General features: G+C 31.4%; 1 protein-coding gene across 2 annotated transcripts in view; it reads left to right on the forward strand.

Annotated features, from left to right (window-relative positions):
* Ap3b1 (adaptor related protein complex 3 subunit beta 1) overlaps positions 1-21,708 on the forward strand; it is a 230,536-nt gene that overhangs the window by 54,437 nt on the left and 154,391 nt on the right. For both annotated transcript variants that reach the window (XM_076857095.1, XM_076857096.1), the window contains exons 6-7: positions 475-541; positions 10,576-10,758. In XM_076857095.1, coding sequence (XP_076713210.1) covers positions 475-541; positions 10,576-10,758 — 250 coding nt within the window. The remainder of the gene's footprint in view (positions 1-474; positions 542-10,575; positions 10,759-21,708) is intronic.

A 21,708-nucleotide genomic window follows, 5' to 3' on the forward strand; every position in this document is an offset into this window, starting at 1 on the left:
CTTGGTTTTAACTGGTGAGTTCTTATAGTACATATATTCATTTTAGTAAACTTGGATGATGCATAATTCTTATTTGGAAATCATCTGTATTTGTTTTGGCAGTTAAGTACCCGAAAATATAGGCTCTCTTGTTATTTTCCCCCGTAGTCAAAAAATGAATTGTTGTTTATATACTTGGAGTTACTTTCTTGAAGTTTTAAAAACATTTTAGAGAAGTGAATTTGTTTTTTAAATACTTTCTTAATGGCACGTCATCTGATTTAGTTAATAGAAACAAATTTAGAGGGAAAGATTATGACACATTTATGAGAAAATTATCTCACTTTAATTTTGTTCCTGTTTGTATTTGTCTTAAAATAATTCTTGCTCATCTTCTCTTATTATAAACTTTTTCAGCATCCTTGAAATGATAAGATCATTTAAAGCTACAATTAAAAGAGAGAAATTAATGTTACTTTTCTTTTTATATTTTAGTCTTGATCCAGAGCAAAAGGAAATGTTAATTGAAGTAATCGAAAAACTTTTGAAAGATAAAAGCACGGTAAGTAATATTATGTCATTAAAGTAAAATTGTGCTTTCTTTACATAGTATTGTGTACCACTTTATATTTGATATAATTATTTTTATTGATTTCAAAATGCTATAAATATTAATGTAGTTCATGCCTATTTAAAAAATAGTTAAAGAGCTGGGTGCTGTGGTGCACACCTGTAATCTCAGCAGTTTGGAAGTCTGAGGCAGCAGGATCTTGAGTTCAATGCCAGCCTCAGCAAAAGTGAGGTGCTAAGCAACTCAATAATACCCTGTCTCTAAATAAAATACAAAATAGGGCTGGGGAATGTGGCTCAGTGGTCAAGTGCCCCTGAGTTCAATCTCCTGTACTCAAAACAAAATAAACAACAACAACAAAATAGTTAAAGAACAAAAATCTCCATGTATTGGGAAGGATTGTGTCTAGTATTTTAGTTTGTTACATGTTTCTTTTCTTTTTTTTTTTTTTAAAGAGAGAGTGAGAGAGGAGAGAGAGAGAGAGAATTTTTTAATATTTATTTTTTAGTTATCGGCGGACACAACATCTTTGTTTGTACGTGGTGCTGAGAATCGAACCCAGGCCGCACGCATGCCAGGCGAGCGCGCTACCACTTGAGCCACATCCCCAGCCCTGTTACATGTTTCTTTATCATAGAATCTGCAGAAGGACAAGATGTGTGTTGGGGGGACCTTCCATCTGTGGCTAAATTATTGACTACTTTTCAAGTTGAAGTTTCATTTTACATAGTGATTTGTTAGGATTTTAAAAGGCTCAATCATCTGGAAACAATATAATTGTTTTAAAATAAAATATTAACAAGTATTAAAGAGGGCTGGGGGCTCTAACCTAGTGGCAGAGCATGTAACTAGCACTTGGGGGCACTGGATTCCATCCTTAGCACTACATAAAAATAAACAAATAAAATAAAGGTATGCTGTCCATCTACAATTACAAAAAAAAGTGTTAAAGAGATACTGAAAATTAAAAGGATGTTTTAGTATAAGTGTGATTTTAAAAATATTAAAACATTTTCAACTGTACAAAGCTGTTGTATTGGCTGCTAAAGATTATCTTACTGATTAAAATAGTGATCTTTTGGGAATGTATGCTTCTCCTCGTCCTCCTTTTTCCAGCCCCATTTTGTGTGTGTGTGTGTGTGTGTGTGTGTAGTGGCATGGTAGCAAGACCTAGGAATAGGGGTGACCTATGGGGTCTGTGAACAGACCCCCTGGAGGAGTTGGGCTACTAGCATCTGCAGTGGGGCTTCCATATTGAGAATAAAGATGCCAGCTCATCTTAGGATGCCGTCATGAGGTAGCATGTAGTATCTGTTTAGAACAGCTATCTATTGTTGTAGTTATTAACCCCATGTAGCTGTTTTTTATGATTTAGCCTGGAAGATGTTCAGTGTTTGAGAAGAATGTGTATTCTGCTTTTCTTGGGTGGATTGTTTCATAAATGTTGGGTCTAATTGTTTATATTGTTGTTCAAGTCTTTTCTTTCTTTGTTAATTGTTATGCCTACTAGTTCTGTTCATTATTCCAAGTGCTATATTGAAGTCTCTCTTTAATTCTGTCATTGTTTGCCTCATACATTTATGAGCTCTGATATTTGTGTGTGTGTATATATAATTGTTTATAATTATATGTATATTTATAACTCTTTTATCTTTTCTCATTATTAAAGGTCTCTCTTTGTTTCTAGGAACACTTGTTTTAAAGTCTCTTATACAGCCATTCTAGCTTTCTTATAGTCACTGTTGTTACTATATGTATTTGTATTCTTTTATATTTAACCTGTTTGTCTTTTTCCCAGTACATATGGGCAGCATGTAGTTGCCTCCTGACTTTTAATACAGCCTTACAGGATGTACTTTTTGATTAGATTGTCTAATTCAGTCACTTAAATACTGCTTCTTTTTGAGTTAAGTGAATATGTTATAGTGAACATTCAAAACCTTTTAGTGAGTTTTTCACTGTGTATCTTTGATAATATTGTGTTATACATGGAGGTTATACTTGGAGTTTCATTCCTAGACCATTCAGCAAAGTTCTTTTACTTTGAAGTATAACAGAAATCTTCATTGCATTTCTTCTATGCAGAGTTGATATAATGTAGAAGATAATCGTGCCCCAATAGATTATGTCAATAAATGAAGATAGAGAAATTTGAATTCTTTTTGTCTTCTATATGACAGATATGCCATCTGCTTCTGTGACCCAGATATTAAATCAATATTACTGATATTGTGGTTTATTTAATTTTAATAACTGAAAAAAAAACACTTAATGTCTTTTATGTGCAGGACATTTGCTAAGTACTGAAACAAGAAACGAACCCTTGTGACAGTACAGTTTGCCATAATTTCTGCTTCATTGTACACCAAAAGAAATTTGTTGCATGGCCTGGGAGTGAAATTTCCTTATATGTATGCATGTTTTTTCCAAATAGGATAGACTTGTCACAAGTAAAAACAACAGTTTTTTTGAATTAGAAAATTCATGCCTGATTTTTTGCCATTTGATAGCTGTGTACTAGGCCTTATGAGTGTTAGTTTCAAATTTGTAGTTCTTATAATTTATAAGGTGGTTATTTTGGTTGAAAGAGTATTTTATATAAAACCCTCAGCATGGGGCCTGACTCTGTGACATAAAGTATTAAAATATTCAACTAAAAGTAAACGGCTCACAGATTATATTCACAGATTATATTCTTTACATATAATGTAAAGAATATAATCTGTGAATTTAGAATGTCTATTTTGGCTTCTGATCATTTATTTCTAAAATAGTAGAAAGAGAAAATATTAAGTACTTATTCATAATATGTGTTCAGAATTTTTTGAATGGCTGTTGAATTGTCATATTCTTGGTGATAGTAACTGATAAATGATATTATCCCTAATGTTTTCTTTTCCTTGCTCCAATAGTATCATACTTAGTGTTCATAGAGGTTTTGAGTGCTTTGATGGCCTATTTATTTTGAGGCACTCATTCTACTAAAGTGTTACATAGTTCCTTTTTTAAAAAAACTAAAACACATGCATATCTTTTCTTCTGTCTTGATAATTATAAAATATCAAGGCCTCTAATTCTAGTACCATAGCACAAAGTTACTTCTATCCTCTTCCCTTTCCAAATTTGTAATTTCCCCTTCAACAGTAAGAATTATGGCTCCCAGTATGCACAGTATTTTTACTTTTGTGCTTAGTTCCAGAATTCAGAGGAGCTGTTATTTCACAGTTACTAGCATGTACCTCTATGGGGAGTAGTAAAAAGGGAGTTAATAACTAGAGTTAAATATTGGTTTAGAGTTATTTTATCTTTAGTTTTATTTCTTTGTTGCTATGATAAATTGTTTTGTCATCGAATTTTTGAACTTATTGTGTTTGTATATTTAAAAGCTATTGATTTTCTTAATGGTAATTTTATATCCTACTTCTTTACTGAGTTATTTTATTGTTTGTGTTACTTTTTTTCATTTATTCTCATTTTTTCCCTATAGAATACATCATTTCAGCAAATACAGATAATTTTAATTTCATTTTTCAATTCCTAGGACTCTTCTATAATTATGTTGACTGATTCTATCAGTATAACATCTGATAGTAGTGGATATGATGGGTGTCCTTTCCTTGTTTTAATCTAAGGAAAATGCCTAGACTGTGTCCATATTAAGAAAGATGCTCTCCCTGAAGATTTTCTTTTTACCTTTGAAATACATAATTTTGTAAGGTGTTTTAGGGTTAGTTGATGTGGGTCACTTTTTTCCTGGTACCAGATAAACACTTCCATAATGTAGACTCAGAACTTAAATATTAATTCTGATAAAATATTTATTCTTTTAAGAACATAATTTTAAATGTTAATTGTGTTCAATTATTATATTCTTCAGGGATTCCAATTTTACATGTTTTAGATCTTCTTTGCTTATGTTATATTTTAGCTACTTTGTCTCTAAATCTTTTTATTTCTTTTTTATCTCATTTCATTCTCCTGGTTGTTGTTTTTGTTGTTCTTTTTTTTCTTTAGTGCCCATAATAATTTTTCATTTATTGATTTTGTCCCCAGGGACATCTTGCAATTTAGACCTCATGTTTGATCATTTTTTTCCCCTTCAATTTCTTTCTGATTTTAGTCACTGAAATGAAATGCTATGTCCTTTTTTCCTGATTTCTTTTGATAATTTCTATTCTCTTTTAAAGATTTGATTCATATTTGTTTTTCCTGTCTTTAGAAATGCTTCTTTGAGGTATTTAATTTGTGTTGGAGTGTTACAGTAAAGTTTCCTTTTGCTTATCCTTGATTTTGGGTGCGGATACTTTTACCAGTTGAATTGTTTTGATTTTTCTTTTCTGCTTTTAGTACTTATTATTTGAGTCTTGGCATTTCTTTGGCTAGGGTTGGTGATTTGATATTTGTGGTAACTTGCAATATTTTGAGTATAGGAGCACCCTCTCTGTCAGAAATCCATCTCAAAAGCCAGTGAGATGACTTTTGATGGGGAGGGTGCACGTAGTTGGAGGCATATGTCGTAAGATGATTTTGAGATGTATCTTCAAGTGGTCTAAACTTTCCTTCTTACTTCTTTTTCCTGTTATCTCACGGTTTCTGAGGGGTCTCCTCCCACCCCCACCTGCCCCAGGTTTTTTTTTTTTTTTTTTTTTTTGGTACCAGGGATTGAACCTAGGGGTGCTTGACTACTGAGTCTCATCCCCAGCCCTTTTTTATTTTTTATTTTGAGACAGTGTCTTGCTAAATTGCTTGAATTTGTGATCCTCCTGCCTCAGCCTCCTGAGCAACTAGGATTATAGGTGTGTGCCACTGACTGCTCCAGTTCTTTTTTAATTCTATTTTTTTCTTGAAGCTTTCCGTGACAGGTCATTTGCCTCACTGAGTTTTCTTATTCTCCCCTTAAGTCTCTTTCCTATAGTCTACTCTGACCTACCAGGAGTCATTTTAGTATTTTCAACCTCACAGTGTTTTTTTTTTTTTTCCTGTTGTTTATTTTAGTGCACTCTTGTAGCCATCACTAACTCTTGTCTGCTTTGTTTTGAGTAATTTTTTTTTTCTGTGCTTCTAAATCTTTGAAGTTTTATGATACAAGTATAAAAATGGCTCTCTTAGAGAGCTATTTGAAGTTTGGAGGTGCTCTGTTTTGAGTTATGTTTAGGGCATAGATTTTGGTCTTTTTATTTTTTGGAGATATAGACTGGTAGATTTACGTTTACCTAGGTACCATTACCTGATGTCAGGAGCTGCAAATAAATTATTGCTTTGAATTCCATAGCCTTGGACAGCTTAACTGCTGCATCTGGGAATCTTTCCATGCTAAGGTGTAGAAAGACATGCCCATTTGTAGGTCGATGTTAATGGGGCCTATTCCATGCCTAAGTGTGGAATTTATGGGTTCCATAGCTTTGGATTTAGATGCCTGCTGCCCTGGGGTGAAAGAGATACCAGTATGCCCAAATCTCCTTGTGGTGCCAGCTGCCTGGAGAAGGAAGAATTACTGCACAAGTGATATGTCCCCAACCAGGCCAATTCCCAATAGCTTCTTGATTCTGGTTTACATTGAAGAACCCTCTCTCACAATAAATTCCTTTGGTGTGTTTCACTATAAGTAAAGTATTCACAGGCTTTTTCCTTTGTTAGGATCAGACCTATCAGGCCTCTTCCACCTGCCAATGCCCCCACTTTGAAAAATATATTTCTTGTCTTTTGTGTTTATTTTTTAATAATACTTCTCAGACTTTTTATTTCCAGCGGCCCACACCTCTAAGGGTTACCTATTCCCTCCCCACACAGGCCTACATGCTGTGGCTGTGAGCCTAGTATTTAAATTATGTTTTGAGAATGCTTTCTGATATTTTTTCCCTTCATGTGATTATAATTCATTACAGAAAGATTAAAAATATTCTGATATTTAAACAGGTATTTATGCCTTGTTTTTTTCTGGTCATTATATAATACTTCATTGAAGGAAGACAGATACATTTCTTCTCTCCCTCACAAATATAATGTCAGAATTGATATTTAAAATAAAGAATTGCACATTGTTTTTAATTTAAAAATTTTCCAATCAAATGAAACAAGTCCAATTTACTTCCACATTTTGAGAAGGAATTAATTTTCTATCAGCAAGAAATTCTTGGGATGATGATGATGATGGCGACGACGATGACATTGATGTTACTCTTGTAAATATAAATTTGAAAGATGTTAATGAATTAAAAACTTCTTCACTTTCTGTTAATTTTGAGATATACCTCTGTTGTTTCTCTTAGGCCGAGGAAGATTTTCTTAAATAATTTTCATTTTAAGGAAAGATTGAGCAATAAACATATTAAAATATAATACAACAGTTTTTCCCTTTTACTGGAAAAAGATCAGTATTTGTCATATGAGTAATTCTTTCCTAAAAATAGATCACTCTGCGTTTAGAAAAACTGGAAGAACACTTAATGTTATTTAGGTAACTGTTGTCTGAAGGTGTCTTTTATGTTTGTAAAGACACTAAAGGGAACCTTACAACTGTAGTCAATGAAATTAAAAGGAAACATTGTATCTGTATTCTGTCGTTTCTAATTACTGTTAATCATTTTTGTTTATATAATTTTTTTTCGGTGTTGGGGATTGAACCCAGGGATGTTCTGATACTGATCATCTCCGGCCCTTTTTATTTTTTATTTTCAGGTGGTCTCACTAAGTTGCCTGGCTGGCATCATAACTTAACCATCCTCCTGCCTCAGCCTCCCAGGTCACTGGGCTTACAGGCGTGTACAACCACATTTGGCTTATTTATATAATTTTTCTTGTATATTCCAAGACTTATGTCATTTTCATCTTACTTCTCTAATTACCATGTTCTAAGTACTTTTCTACCTTTCCAAATTAATGTTTACTTATGAATTCATTTTTTAAATTCATAAAACTTTCTTTTTTGTTTAAAATGTAAAAATCTGTGGTTTTTGAGCAATTAAAGCATAAAAGTGGGCAATCTTTTATTTAGAATACTTCAAAAGCAGGGTGGCATTTATTTTCTTGTCCTTTCAAATTAATTTTAAACAAGTCCTTTTGATAGCATTTAAATTTCTCATGGAAACAATTTCTTAGGGAGACAAATTAGGTTAGTGCCTACTGAAAAATCGAGCTATTTGTGTGTTTTTGATAATGTGAGTTTTTTTTCTCTAATTTTAGCTATAAAATTATACTTAATGAATAGATTGGTAGTTTATAGCTAAGCTGTAGGGGTAAGACACCATTTTATAAGTTATTGATTTAATGTTGGTAAAAGCCTCAGTGTTATGGGCAAAAAAACACACCCTTGAGTTTGTGCAGATGTTTTATTGTGATAGATCTATTATCCAGCTATTAGAAGATAAATGACTGATCTTTCCTATTTTCCATGCCTCAAGAAAATTGAAATAAGAAGGGGAATATAATTTGGGCTGTATGATTAGGGCAGGTTGGGTGGCCATTAATTTAAGGGAAGAAAATCTTGGCAGCATTGGCCAACTTATACCATATTATCAATCAAACCTTGATGCACTTCTTGTGATGACCCAGCACTCTCAGGTTTTTGCAGCGTTAATTAGAATTCATGACAAAATAGATGCAAGGAAACGTTTTGTACCCTTCATAATTTTATAGAAAATTTATTGTTATTAGAGGAACCATTTGCTTAGTGTGATTTTTTTCATTACCAGCTTGTCAACTAGCATAGATAATCTAGAGAAAATATGAACTCCATAGATGGGGTGTCACTTTTGTTGATGGTTCATGTAGTTTACCTTGGAGCACAGCTAATGGCTGAAGTTCATAGCAACAGCACAGAAAAACGTGGCAACCAAGGGGAGATAAATGAACCATGTTTATTGCTTTAATATAAAAAATACATAAATGGAAAACTGCATTTGAATTTGATGAGCTCATTGCTAGTTTTGTTGGAGTGATTTATATTTTCTGTTATATGAAAAGCTACTATTGACACAGTGAGATGAAAATTAACTGTCTGTTTTTTGGAAACCAATATTTTTGGTTTTAAAATCTGAGTAGATCATTTTATTTTAATTCTGAATGTTTTATAGAATATTGAACATTTGATAGATCAAAATTATCAATTCTTCTAATGTTTAGACTAGGATCAGATTGTTAAAACTATGAGTAGAGTCAGTTTTATTTTGTGAAGTTACTCTCTTTATGTACTTTCTATTTATTAATGTTTCCTTAAGCTTTATTTGTACTTAAAATTATTTTCTTGTAATGATATTAGTATTTTAGAATGTGAGAGTGCTTTGCAATTGTTGTATACTTAAAGCTCTTGGTTTAATAAATTTAATACCTTGCGGCTGATTTTCTATTGAATTGTTTGGTTTTAACACATTTAGGAAAAATTTTCTAAGTGTAGACCAAATAACTTGATTTTATTTAGCATTTTAAAAAATTAAAACTGTTGATCTTAGTTTCATAGATTATTTATTTTTTGTGCTTAAAGACCTTTTTTTTAACTTGATTTAAATATTAGTATAAAATTGATTTATATATAAAATATATAGTGATGTTTATATCACACAAGTAGTCTGATATCATTAACTTAGTTGCTTTAAGAGATATTTAAATTGTACTAATTCTGATCTGATAGAAATGTGATTATCATAGAATATAATTTCTGAAAAGTAATTTATGCAGAATACATCAAAATCTGGAGTTGAAAACATGTACTTAACTTCCTTTCCATATCAATAGCAAACAGAAAATTATACATATAATACATTTTTATTTAGTTCACACAAATAATCAATTCCTTGCTTTTTCGATTGAGGCGCATACATGCTGGGACCAGCAGGCACCAGTACATGGGCAGGGCTGGAGTCAATAAATGCAGCTTCACGTTCATACTGATTGGTAATTCATAAAATCCCCACAGGACTTGAAACTTGTTTAGCATAATAGCAGGTCTATATTCTGAGCTGTTTTCTTTCAATTGTATTGTTGGTTGCATATTAATAAACTAAATGTCAGCCAAGTAGAGGAACAAATACTCAAAATATGAATATCATTGTATCTAATATTTTTCAAAAAGCACCATTTCAATAAGTTATATTTCTATTTAATTGCTTATTTTAAGTCATTGGGGAAATTTTAGACACAAAATGAAGATCCCTAGTGTTCAGAAAGAATATGATATTAATTTGCTTTTTTTCAAAACTGTATCATATTGTTGGCTAACAGCATGTATCAGTGGTGCATATATAGAAGTATTTGTTTATTATATATTCTGCTTACTTTGTATTTTTATGATAAAGGAATCTTAGTTTCACCTAAGATTTGTAAGAGCATGACAATTCAGAAATCATTATTTATGATTCACTAATTGGACTTGGGAAGAGCTGCCTTTTGTTGGTAATATATTATTCCAACTTATATACATTGTTATGAAACTCATAATAATGCACTGAAATTTCAGTCAGTGTGTTTTCTTTGTAAATAAATTATGTTCGTAAGAACACAAATTAAGATATGTAAGATTCAGAAGTGTTTTAGTACTAAAAACATCTAAGATTTCCTCATACTTTTTAACAAATTCATTGTGGAATTGTCATTTTCATTTTAAACTGACACAGTATAATCTTGTTATTATCTGGATTCTTTTTCTGAATATTGTCACAAACTAAGAAATGAGTCTTTAGATTAGAATTTAGGTTAGCTTTAAAGATGAAAACTGTGAATGATTGATGTTGAATTCATGTATAAACAACTTAATTGGTTAAGTTGATAAAATAAAAAATTATCAGAATACATCTCTGCTCAGCAGAGCATTAGTTTTTCACATAAATTACAAGTATTAGACTTATTCTTCTAGGGAGTGGTGCTTAAAAATTTATTTTTTACTCAAACATGAACATTCATTTTAACTGGATGAATAAACACTTTAAATGTTGATTGTCATAACACTGACTGTACCACAATAAAAACGTGAGTAGTATCTTCGATGGGCAGAAAAATGTTTTTTAATGAGTTACTATTTCTTTCTTTTCTAGCTGGTAGCTGGCAGTGTTGTGATGGCTTTTGAAGAAGTATGCCCGGATAGAATAGATCTGATTCACAAGAATTACCGAAAGCTATGTAACTTACTAGTTGATGTAGAAGAGTGGGGGCAGGTGGTCATAATCCACATGCTAACTCGATATGCTCGTACACAGTTTGTCAGTCCTTGGAAAGAGGTAAGTGCTGAACAGCCTTTCACTTATAAAGTATACTAACAGAATAGGCGAGCATTTAAAAATGTGTACAAAAATTAAGAATAGTGAAATATAGAAATCTTCATATTTGATAAGGACTCATTTCTCTCATTTTCTTTTACGAAAGCAGGAAATTAATATAAAAATACAAGAATAATTGTCTATTATTCTGACACTCATTGATACATATTTAATGACATAGTATATAAACTTTCAGTATGATACTTGGTAAGAGGCCTTTGTTAGGAGCAATAGCATGATGCAGTATTTACAATAACATTGCTAAACCATGAATTATTTTTGTTACTAGTAACCTTCACACTTTTGAGCCCCAGCTATTCCAGATACGTATTTATGAAAATAGGTAATTTAAAAGTATAAACATGAATTTGTATCTTAGGTATTAATTTATTGCAATTATAGATCAATACTGTTGAACTTTTAAACTATTTTTTCTAGTTTTATATTGCTAAAATGTTTCTTTTCCTTTTCTTTGGTAACATTTAGTAAAACTAAAAATTAAATATACTTGAAGATATTTGTTTCCTTTTGTAGATTAACATTAGAAGCATACCCATTCTTTTCATTATATGACAACTTAGAAAAGTTCATTTTTATCAAGAGTTTAATTTTATTGTAATAGAACTTAGTATGTATATATTCAAGAATGAAATCTAAATTTTAAGCTTGCTTAAAGAAATCCTTAAATGTTATAATAGTGTATTAACCTTGTCTTTTGATATCTAATTGTTTAAAATGCAGTATTATAGTTTTAAAAAAAATCAGTCATGTAAAAAAATAAGAGGTCTTATAAAACTCAATTATGTCAAACTGACTTATATGCAAACTTATTATTAGGCCCTTGATCGCTTAGTACTTGTTTTTGTTAATTAGAAGTAATATTAAAATGAGAGAAAAATGCTAATAGAATAAAGTTGAGATGTGTTCATAATAACATGCTTTCAATAACATTCCACATAATCATATAAAATACTTTATCAAATTATCTATACTAATATTTGTTAGCACTAAAAACTTTCATATATTTTTATCTAAACACTAATATTTTTCCATCTCAATTTTAATTTCTTTGATTTTTGGTATTGTTTAGTGAACCTAAGGCCTTGCATGCTAAACACACATTCTACCTCTGAACTACATCTTCAGCCCCCTCAATTTTAGTATTAACAAAGTGGTCATATTATTCCACTTAACTATTTCAGTTTGTTTAAAATCATCAATATAAAAAGTCTTATGTCATATAGGATTCTTAAATTGATGAAGATTTACATGTATATACTTTTATTCTACAGTTGTATTTGTTGTTACAGTTTTGAGGACAGTTTTGCTAAATTAATCAACATGTTCATGATGAAAATGTCTTGACCCTTTGACAAGAGATTTTTGTTGTGAATAGCTTATTTATTTGGTTTCACCAGTTCCTCTAAAGAATTCATCTCAGATATATTTTTTGTCCTCTTCTGTAAGGTTTTAGGTCATTTTGGCTTATCTAATGATCGTCACCATTTGAATATTTTTGTTTTACTTTCCTGTCATTGTCAAATCATTTTCATTAGCTGTTTACAAATAAATGATCTTTTGCCTTGTCAGAATATAGAAGCCAGAGCTAAAATACATGCTATACTTAGCATATCTTCTAGAAATATGTAATGGATATTAAACTCTGTTTTGTAGTTTGTTTTTCTTTTCCTTGAATTTTATTTCATCTTAGTTTAGATAAAATTCATAAAGCTGTATACACAAGCAAGAAAGTGAAATTCTCCTCCATGATATACACTTATTCTTTTGACAGATCACTGGAAAAATTGGGGCTGTATTCATTTATTCTTTGTGTTTTCATGTTAAATCCATGAACATCAATTATTACAAATATGAGAGAAAATCTGGTCATTGTTAAATCCTAGCATGCTGGAATTGATCTAAATAATTTCTTATCTTTGACGTTTATTTGCCATCTGACCTCAGCATTATTCTAAATACTGTGGCTATTAGATTAATTTAGTGGTTTTCAAATGTGCACCTCATCCCTCAGAATGCTGTGGTACTGCCACAGGAGCAGCCATCTGGGCAGTAGTGCTGGAGACTGGCTTTGAGCTCTGCCACTGCCTCAGATTGCCTGCCCTTTTTTATGCAGCTTCACTTAGGATTTCCTTTTAGAAGGATTCCTTGGCTTTAAGGGGGGGGGGGGGAGTAAACCACTTAAATATAAGATTTGTATTTCTCAGTCAACTGTGATGAAATTCTTTTTTTTTAATTACAGAAGCATATGGTAAAATAAAAATTAAGTTTCTTTTTTATAATCTCTTGGTTGACCTTGAGAGATGATTATTGGCCGTCATTTAATTTGGCAATCATTTAATCACTTATTTTGGTGGTTGAAATTTTACATGGGTAAAACATTTTACTTTATTAAGATGATATCAGTTGACCTCAAACCGTGAAAAAATTATTCTTTGATTGTTTAAGTTCTTTTTGAGGGTCCTGTGTAGTCTAGAATAATCAAGATAGCAGGCTTATATTTAGTTATATGTTCTGTTAAGAAACCAGATGAATGATTTGAAAGTGTCAGTCCTTCTTAATCTTCATTCACTTTAGAATTAAGGACTATAAAAGATGCTAGACTCTTTGTTTAAATACATTTATACAGTTGTAGCTCAGTGGCAGAGCATTTGCCTAGCATGTGTGAGGCACTGGGTTCCATCCTTAGCACCACATAAAAATAAAATAGAGGTGTTGTGTCCATCTACAACTAAAAAAATTTCTTATAAAAAGATTCAAATGAGTCATTAACATTAGGACCATGTCTATGAGCTTCCCCTTTCATTTAACCTACCTCAGCCTTTCTCTCTACTAACTATTTTGTTTTATTGCAAAACTTTGGAATGAGCAGTATAGCCATTTGTAATTTTGGAGGCTTTCTAGCCTAGTCTTCATGTTGCTTATTAGGATTGTACATGGTAGTTTCAGCTTTAGAACTTGGCACACTGAATCACAAAGCCAAGTTTGACCATATCTGGAAGAATCTAGAGTTATGGTAGTCAGCATTTATATTTTCTTTCTGTTTTATATCTGATGTTGTAAAAACCAAACTATGTAATAAAGAATGGCTATTTTGGAATGAAAGACAAGATGGGTAGTACTCCAGAGAGTCAGTGCTTAGTGGTTACTCCCCCCTCCCACCACCATTTAAATATATCATTTCATGGTGTCAATGGAGGAAAAATGTCTTTATTATAGCCTTCCCTTTTGATAGAAGACACTCACCTAAATGCTATATGAGCATCATTTTACCATAAATCAAAGGCCATTTTACCTTGGAGTAAAAGAATTTGCCAGTAGGTAGACATTCTCAATTAAAATAAAATATCCACCTGGAAATTTATTTAAAATGAAATAGCTGTCTTTCATACCAAATTCATTGAAATCAAATAGTTTTTCCCCTCCTAACAAAAATCTGAATACTGATACCACAATAGGTTATGCTTAGGAACTTATAATCTTATAATACTTTCTTGTGTAGAATTTTGTTGACTTTTTTTAAAATTTATTTTTAAGTTGTAGTCTATTTATTTATTTATATGTGGTGCTGAGGATCGAACCTAGGGCCTCACACATTCTAGGCGAGCGCTCTACCGCTGAGCCACAACCCCAGCCCTTGTTGACTATTTTTATAGGACATTCAGAATTATACCCATTTTATAGATAAAGAGATTGAGGCATACAGATTTTAACAGTTAACCTAAGATAATATTGTTTATAAAAAGTGGAGCTAGAAACATTTATTTGATGTCCAAGCCAGCATTCTTTCTTTCATATTGTATTTCTTTGTGACTTTTAAATTAAAACAAAAAATTTGCTTACCTTAATAAGTTTTTATGTATTTACTTACTGTGTTCTTGTCAAAATTAACTTCAAAGCCCCTAATTCATGGTGTTCAGACACTGCAATTAGCTAACAACTCTAATTAGATTTGCTTTTCAAAGAGAAAAACTATGTTTTTATTGAATTTTTAAAAACATTTGTTAATGTTAATATGCTTGAAGGGTAGCAAAATTGTGTTTTGAGGAATTGAAAATTAGTAGAAATACTTTTTGAGATGAGCTGATGTACATGGCTTTGTCAGTAAGTTCTCAAATGAACACATCATATACAAATAAGCTTCTTCTGGGCAGAAGAGATTTTTAATTTAGTTTATTTGCATCATTATAGATCAGTATTTAGGCTGTTTATATGTAAATGTATGATTTGAGGAACAATTAAGTGTTGACAAAGTAGATTGCAGTCATATCAATTGCAGTGCATTTTCCATAATTTTTCTAACTGACATCTTTGATGATAAATAGTGGATGCCAAGTCAAAGCCGATTATACAGTGCACTAGGAATTCATGGGGCTGTCAGGGAGAAGACCGATTGACTTTAAATTTACATATTAATGAGAAGATTTGTTAAGAGGGTGCTTGACTATAGAAAATAACAGCGTATTTATAGGGCACGACATTTTATAAATAAAGCTGAGGCAGGAAAATGGAAATTAAACCTTTTAGGTTAATAAATTCAAGAGACTGCTAAAATGCATATTTGCATTTTTATTTTTCTAAATTTACTCTTTGCAGTTCATGTGAGTTGTTTTTTATTCTAGGTCAAGTTTGTATAATTTTCAAGGATATAAAATTATTTAAGTATTTTCTTTGTCGTTCAAGCCTATTGTGGGAGAATACTTAGAAAATAAATGTGAATCTTTGCGTCTAAAGTTAGTTTTATAAAAATAATGTTTTTTTAAAAAATACTATGAAACACAAAGTAAATTATAAGAGTGATTAAAAAAACAAACAAACAACTCCAAAACCCTTCAGTGACATGATTGTAAACTGAAATGAAATTAATTGACTTTGGGGCCCAACAGGAATGTTTTTAATTTTTTGAAGCTAGCTGTTTATAATTGAACTTTCTCTAGGAGTGACAGTTTTCTAAGAATTATCAAAATATTTGACTTCAATAACTTAAAAGTAAATATGCAACATTACTTTTTAGAATATGAATCCAGGTAAAATAATCTTATGCCAGTTTGAAATTTAGAGTGATTAGTTTACTTTTTGTCACTCTCAGTATACTTTGATTATAAAACCTTAAGTGGGTTCAAGAAAGATCTAAATTTATAATCCTGTTTAAAGTATTTTTAATAAGTTCTTAACTTTTTTCAGAGACAGAGAGTAGAAAATTATCAAAATGTTAAATTCACTTATCTAGTTCTTGATTACTGATTTTCTGCAAGTACAAAGGTATTTGGAGAAAATGCTTCATGTACTCCACATCTGGGTCCTGCTTAAAGGACCAAAATTTTAGAGATTACTTTAGAGGGTAATTTTTTAGGGCAAACAGATTTTGTATTTTATCAATGGACTATTAGATTTTTACTATTCCATGAGCTTAAAAAAAAAATACTGAGGAGTTGTGTTGTGGCACAATCCAAGCTGTTCAGTATAAAGGTAATAGGTTGGTTGGGCATTCTTACAGGCAATAGCTAACAAAGGATTCATATATAGTTTAATGTGAAATTACAGACTATGAGCTGATATTGAAATGAGGCCCCTTCTTCTCTTGTTGGTTATGAAGCATTTAACTTTAAAGTTTTCTTATTCTTTTTGTTGTTCAAAATGAATATGGATTGGAATTTTTAAACTCATGAAATTTCCTATTATTGTTGTTGCTATTATTATTATTATTATTGCTACTAGGATAGAACCCAGCGCCTCTCCCATGCTAGCAAGCACTCTACCACTGAACTACATTCCTATCCCTTTTTCTTTTTTTTAGGTTTTTAAAGGTCTAAGTTATCTAGACTGACCTTGAACTTGGTAGTCCTTCTGCCTTAGCCTTCCAGGTAACTGGAATTACAGGTGTATGACACTGTACCTGACCTAAAAAAAATTTATTCAAATAATATATATGTGCTTTTAAAAAATTAAAAAATATTACATGGCTCATGAGAAAGATTTTCCTGTTTGATCATTTCTTATGCCTACATTAGCACCCTCAGAATCTTCTTTTAGTTTACATGTGTGTGGGTGTTTACCTTTCTGTATTCCTAAGTAATCTACATATATTATTGTTTAGTAATATATCAAATGTCAACATTGTGTATTGACTGCATGTTATAGAAATGGAGAATTCTTCATTCTCTTCTATAATTATAAATTTACATCTATTGTTTTTCTCTTCAAACTAAATAATTTCTTGTGGCATAGATCTCCTATAGAAGAATTTTTCAATCTTGTTCATCTGAAAATGTCTTGATTTTATCTTCATCCTTGAAGAATATTTTTCTTCACATGGAATTGTTTTTTCTTTCAAGAATTTAAAGGTATTTCATTGTCTTCTGGACTCCGTTGCTTGTAATCATAAGTTAATTGCAATTATTGTTTCCCTGTATATAGTAGGATTTTTTAAAAAAATATTTGTCTGCTTTAAAGATTTTTTTCTTTCTGTTTTGATTTCAGAAGTTTGGCTTTGATGTGCATCATAAGTGTGGTTTTCTTATGTTTATTTTGCTTGGGAATTTGATGTTTTCTGTATCTATTTTTTGTTTGAATTTTTAAAAGTTCTTAAAATTTTTTAAAAAATTTGTTTGAGTTTATTTCATTAAACTAAAATTTGAAATAAAAAAAATTTCAGAAATTTGCTGTGCTCCATTTACTCTTTCCCTTATACTGGGATCTTAATTACAAGTTATTTCACACTGTTTGATATTATTCCATATGGCTCTGAGATGGTTTACTTTTTTTCCCCACATTTTCTTCTTTGTTCTTCCAATTGAATAACTTTCTGTTGATCTCTCTTCAGGTTTCTTGACTCAACCTATGTAGTATATTTTTCAGCCCTGGAATTCTTATTTGATTCTTTTGTATGGTGTCCTCTAAGATTACCTGTTTATTTGACTTGTCTATGTTGCTCTAAATATTTTGAGTATATGTAATAGCTGCTTTATAATTATTATGTGATAATTACTTTTTCTGAGTTATCTTCTACTGCTATTTGTTCTCTTGAGCATTGGTTATTTTTTTGTTCCAGCTCTGTCCAGTAATTTAAATAAATTATATTCAGAATATTATCAATCATATAGTATAAACTCTGCCTTATATTACATTTCCCCTAAAGTGTATTAATCTTTGTTGTATCAGATGTTTTACTAGTTTCATACTCCAAATTGTTCAGTATGGACAGCAAATAAAATCTCAATTTTATTTTTTATATCGAGCTATTCCTTTTTGATAGGCCCATGGTGGTCATTCTCATACATGCTTAGTTTATTGGTCAAATCAGGGGTTTGGTAACCAGTGTATGATATTTACATGCATTTCCAGGGGTCTCACCCCTCTGTGATTTCACACCCTTCTGTAATTTACCACTTTTTGACTGTTATATGACTCCTACACAAGTAAAGTATGATTTTTCTATTATTAGTTACATGGGATTAGGGAGTGCAGTAAGGCAAAAACCTGCAAATTCACTTATCTCACACTTTAAAATTCATCTTTTGTGGGTAGAGTCTTTTCTCATTTTTTGGCTGTCTCATTGTCCTGTAATATCTTTAGATTGCTGATTTTAAAAATAGTTTTCCAGAAAGTTAATCCAGTCAAGGCATTTCATCAGTGAAAGCTGAAAGTCTAATTCTATGAAGTACATTTCAGCTATAGGTCAATGTCTTCATGCTTTTTAAGTGAAAGTTATTCTTTCCCACTCATCAGTCCACACCCTACTAACCTCACATTTCCTATTACTTCCCATTAGCCTTAGTTGTGTTACATGCCACTCCTAAACCTATCACCTACAATGGGAGTGTTATAATTGACTAACTTATCTTGACTTGGGAGCCAGATGGTTTCTTTTCAAACATCTGATTGCATAGTCCTTGCAGAAAATCTGTTTTCAAGGAAAAAGGCCCTGATAGGATTCACTGTTGAAGACAGTCAACACTGTCTACCATTTCCTACATGATAACTAAATTTTGAAGAGATCACAATTTAGAAAGAATATTTGAATTTTGGCCATTTGGTGGCAGTGTTGAAGGTAGCAGCCCATATCCATAGCATAGGTTCCTGAGACTGGAGTGAGTGAACAAAGAAAGAGTTGTGATTATTTGTATTGACCGGTCTGTGGAATCCCTAATGTAAAGAGTGTGTCTTTATTTTGCCTAAATTAGATTTCAGGGCAAATGATCAACTAATATCACCTAAGATGAGAGATATTAATTGGGATAAACAATAGACATAACCAAAAATCTGGAATGAAAGGCTGGAGAATGAAGTGCTTTGGGGCAATAAGGATTTTTGACAAGTTCTTGCATATACTGTGGAATCTTGAAAGCTCATTGCGTGTTTAATGTTAGATGCATTCTCAGAAAAGACCTGATAAATACCTAAGTTTTTACTTTTGACTGACTTTCAAGCTTTACATAAGGAAGTAATGGCTAAGGCAGAGTTATAAGTGGTCAACTACATGTTAGTACAGATAGCACAATTTCAATAATTGGGACATTTTTCCCCCCAATAAATTAAGAAAATCTCTCATCAAATTATTAGTTGACTGCAGGTGACCAAAAGTGACAGAGAATACAAATTCTCAAAAATAGCATTGAAATATCTCTAAGTGAGAGAAGAAATCTTGTTTCCACAAGCAGTACAAGAAACCCTAGGGTGGGGGCAGAATTTGATTTACAGAATTATAGAATACTATATTATATATTATATATATACTATATTCTGTATTATATAATATAAAATTATTATACTATAGTATAATATAGTATATATTATATAGTAATATAATTTGATTTACAGAATTACTATATTATATTCAATTTTCAGAAAGAAATTTGGGAGGCATGCAAAGAAATAGGAAAGTTGGTTTCATTAAAGGATAAAAAAGAAAATAATGGAGTCTGTACGTGAGGAAACCTAGACATTGAACTTTTTTTAAATTTGATTTTTGTAAATCAACTGTCCTGAATATGCTAAAACAACTGAATTAAGTCAGGAGATTGATATCTCTCTAAATACAGAATATCAGTAAAGAGAGAGAAATTAGAGGAATCAAATAAGAGATTCTGAAACTGAAAAGTTCAGAAATTAAAATAAAATATTCAGCAGATTTGAACAGGCAGAAAAAGAATCAGTGAACTTGATGATAGACCAGCTAGAAGATCTTATCTGCAGAGTAGAAAGTTTTAAAAATAAATGAAGCAAAATGAATAGAGCCTAAGAGACTTGTGGAACACTGTCAACACATAATGGATATTCCAGAAGGAAAGGAGGGAGAGAGAAAGGGGCAGAGAGAACATCTGAAGAAATAATAATGGGAAACTTTCCAAATTTGATGAAAGACATGTATCTATACATTCAAGAAACTCACCAAGTACTGAGTAGGAAAAATTTATCAGATCCATACAGAGACATATTATCAAACTGTTGAAAGCCCAAGGACAAAAAAGAGAATCTTGATAATGGCAAAAGAAAAGTCACTCATTGTTTACAAGATTTCCTCAATAAGAGTAACAGCTGGTTTCTTATCAGAAGGCAATGGAAGAAACATATTTGAAGCGGTAGAAGAAAAATGGTCAACCAAGAAGTCCATATCTGGCAAAAGTAGCATTCAGAAATGGGGAGACTAATGCATTTCCTGTATTGAAACATTAGTCCATCTGAATTTTTTATGCATTTAAAAATAAGATCAGACCTCAACACAAATTACCCCTAAACACTTCAATATGCATATCATTAACTGAAGTTCCATGTTTTGAACTTTAAAAGGATGATTTCTTTCCTTTTGTTGTTATGACATTTTCACAATGAAATGTACAAATTTTAGAGGTTTAATAATTGTGTATATGTTAGTAATACAATTCTTTATGACATGGAATATTACCATTATTCTTCCAGACTAATCCTGTTCCCACTGCTTGCCCACAGAGGCAAATATTTTTTTCCCCCATTATAGTGTTGAGTTCAAAAAGTGAAGAGTCTGAGCTATATATATATACATAATGGCTTACATATAATGTACACATGTGTACACGAAAGTAGAAATCACAATGTCTGGATCAAAGAAGAGATTTTTATCTACTTGCAGTTCATCTTAGCGTAACTTCCCTATACTCCAGTTCCCCATGAGGGTGATGGGGAGATCATCCGTCAAGAGATCAAGGAATTAGTAGGTTTAGTTTCTCCTGAGGTCTCTGTCCTTTGCTTATAGATAATTCCTTTCTGTCTGTGTACTCACATGATCTTTCCTCTTTACAATATGTTGTAAGAGCCAGTGTCACCTGCATGTATGGGAAAGAGGGCTATAAGTATCTCAAGACTGCTTTTGCATAGGTGGGGGTGGGAAGGGAAAGAGAATGGAGAATAGAGAAGGAGAGAGGTGCCATGGGAAAAGAAGGGAAATGTCTGTTTTTTTTTTTTTTTTTTTAATTACCCTTTGGAATTTAAATAAATGGGAGAAAAACTTTTAAATCTCCTTGGATGTCTGTCTGTAACATTTAAGACTCATCTGTTAATTTAGGTTGGTCAAGTTCTGACCTTGCAGAAACATGAATGTAATTGTGAAACATGGTTTACTGATACATAGTTTACTGATACATAGATTAGTTTAGCATATTATAGAGCTTTATATAATTAGATTATATTGTATTTTTTTGGCAAGTTGTCCTTTACTCAGCATAATATTTTGGAGATTGAGTCATGTTGTTGTATTGGTACTTCTTTCATTTTAAAATATTTTCTAAATAATATTTTTCAGTATTTATCTGAATAATATTACATTGCAATATGTTACTTTATCCATTCTCATATCAATGAATAACTACGCTTTTTCCATTTTGCCTACTATAATAAATCTGTTAGCAACATTCTTAT

Source organism: Callospermophilus lateralis, chromosome 5, assembly GCF_048772815.1.
Source record: "Callospermophilus lateralis isolate mCalLat2 chromosome 5, mCalLat2.hap1, whole genome shotgun sequence".
Lineage (NCBI taxonomy): Eukaryota > Metazoa > Chordata > Mammalia > Rodentia > Sciuridae > Callospermophilus > Callospermophilus lateralis.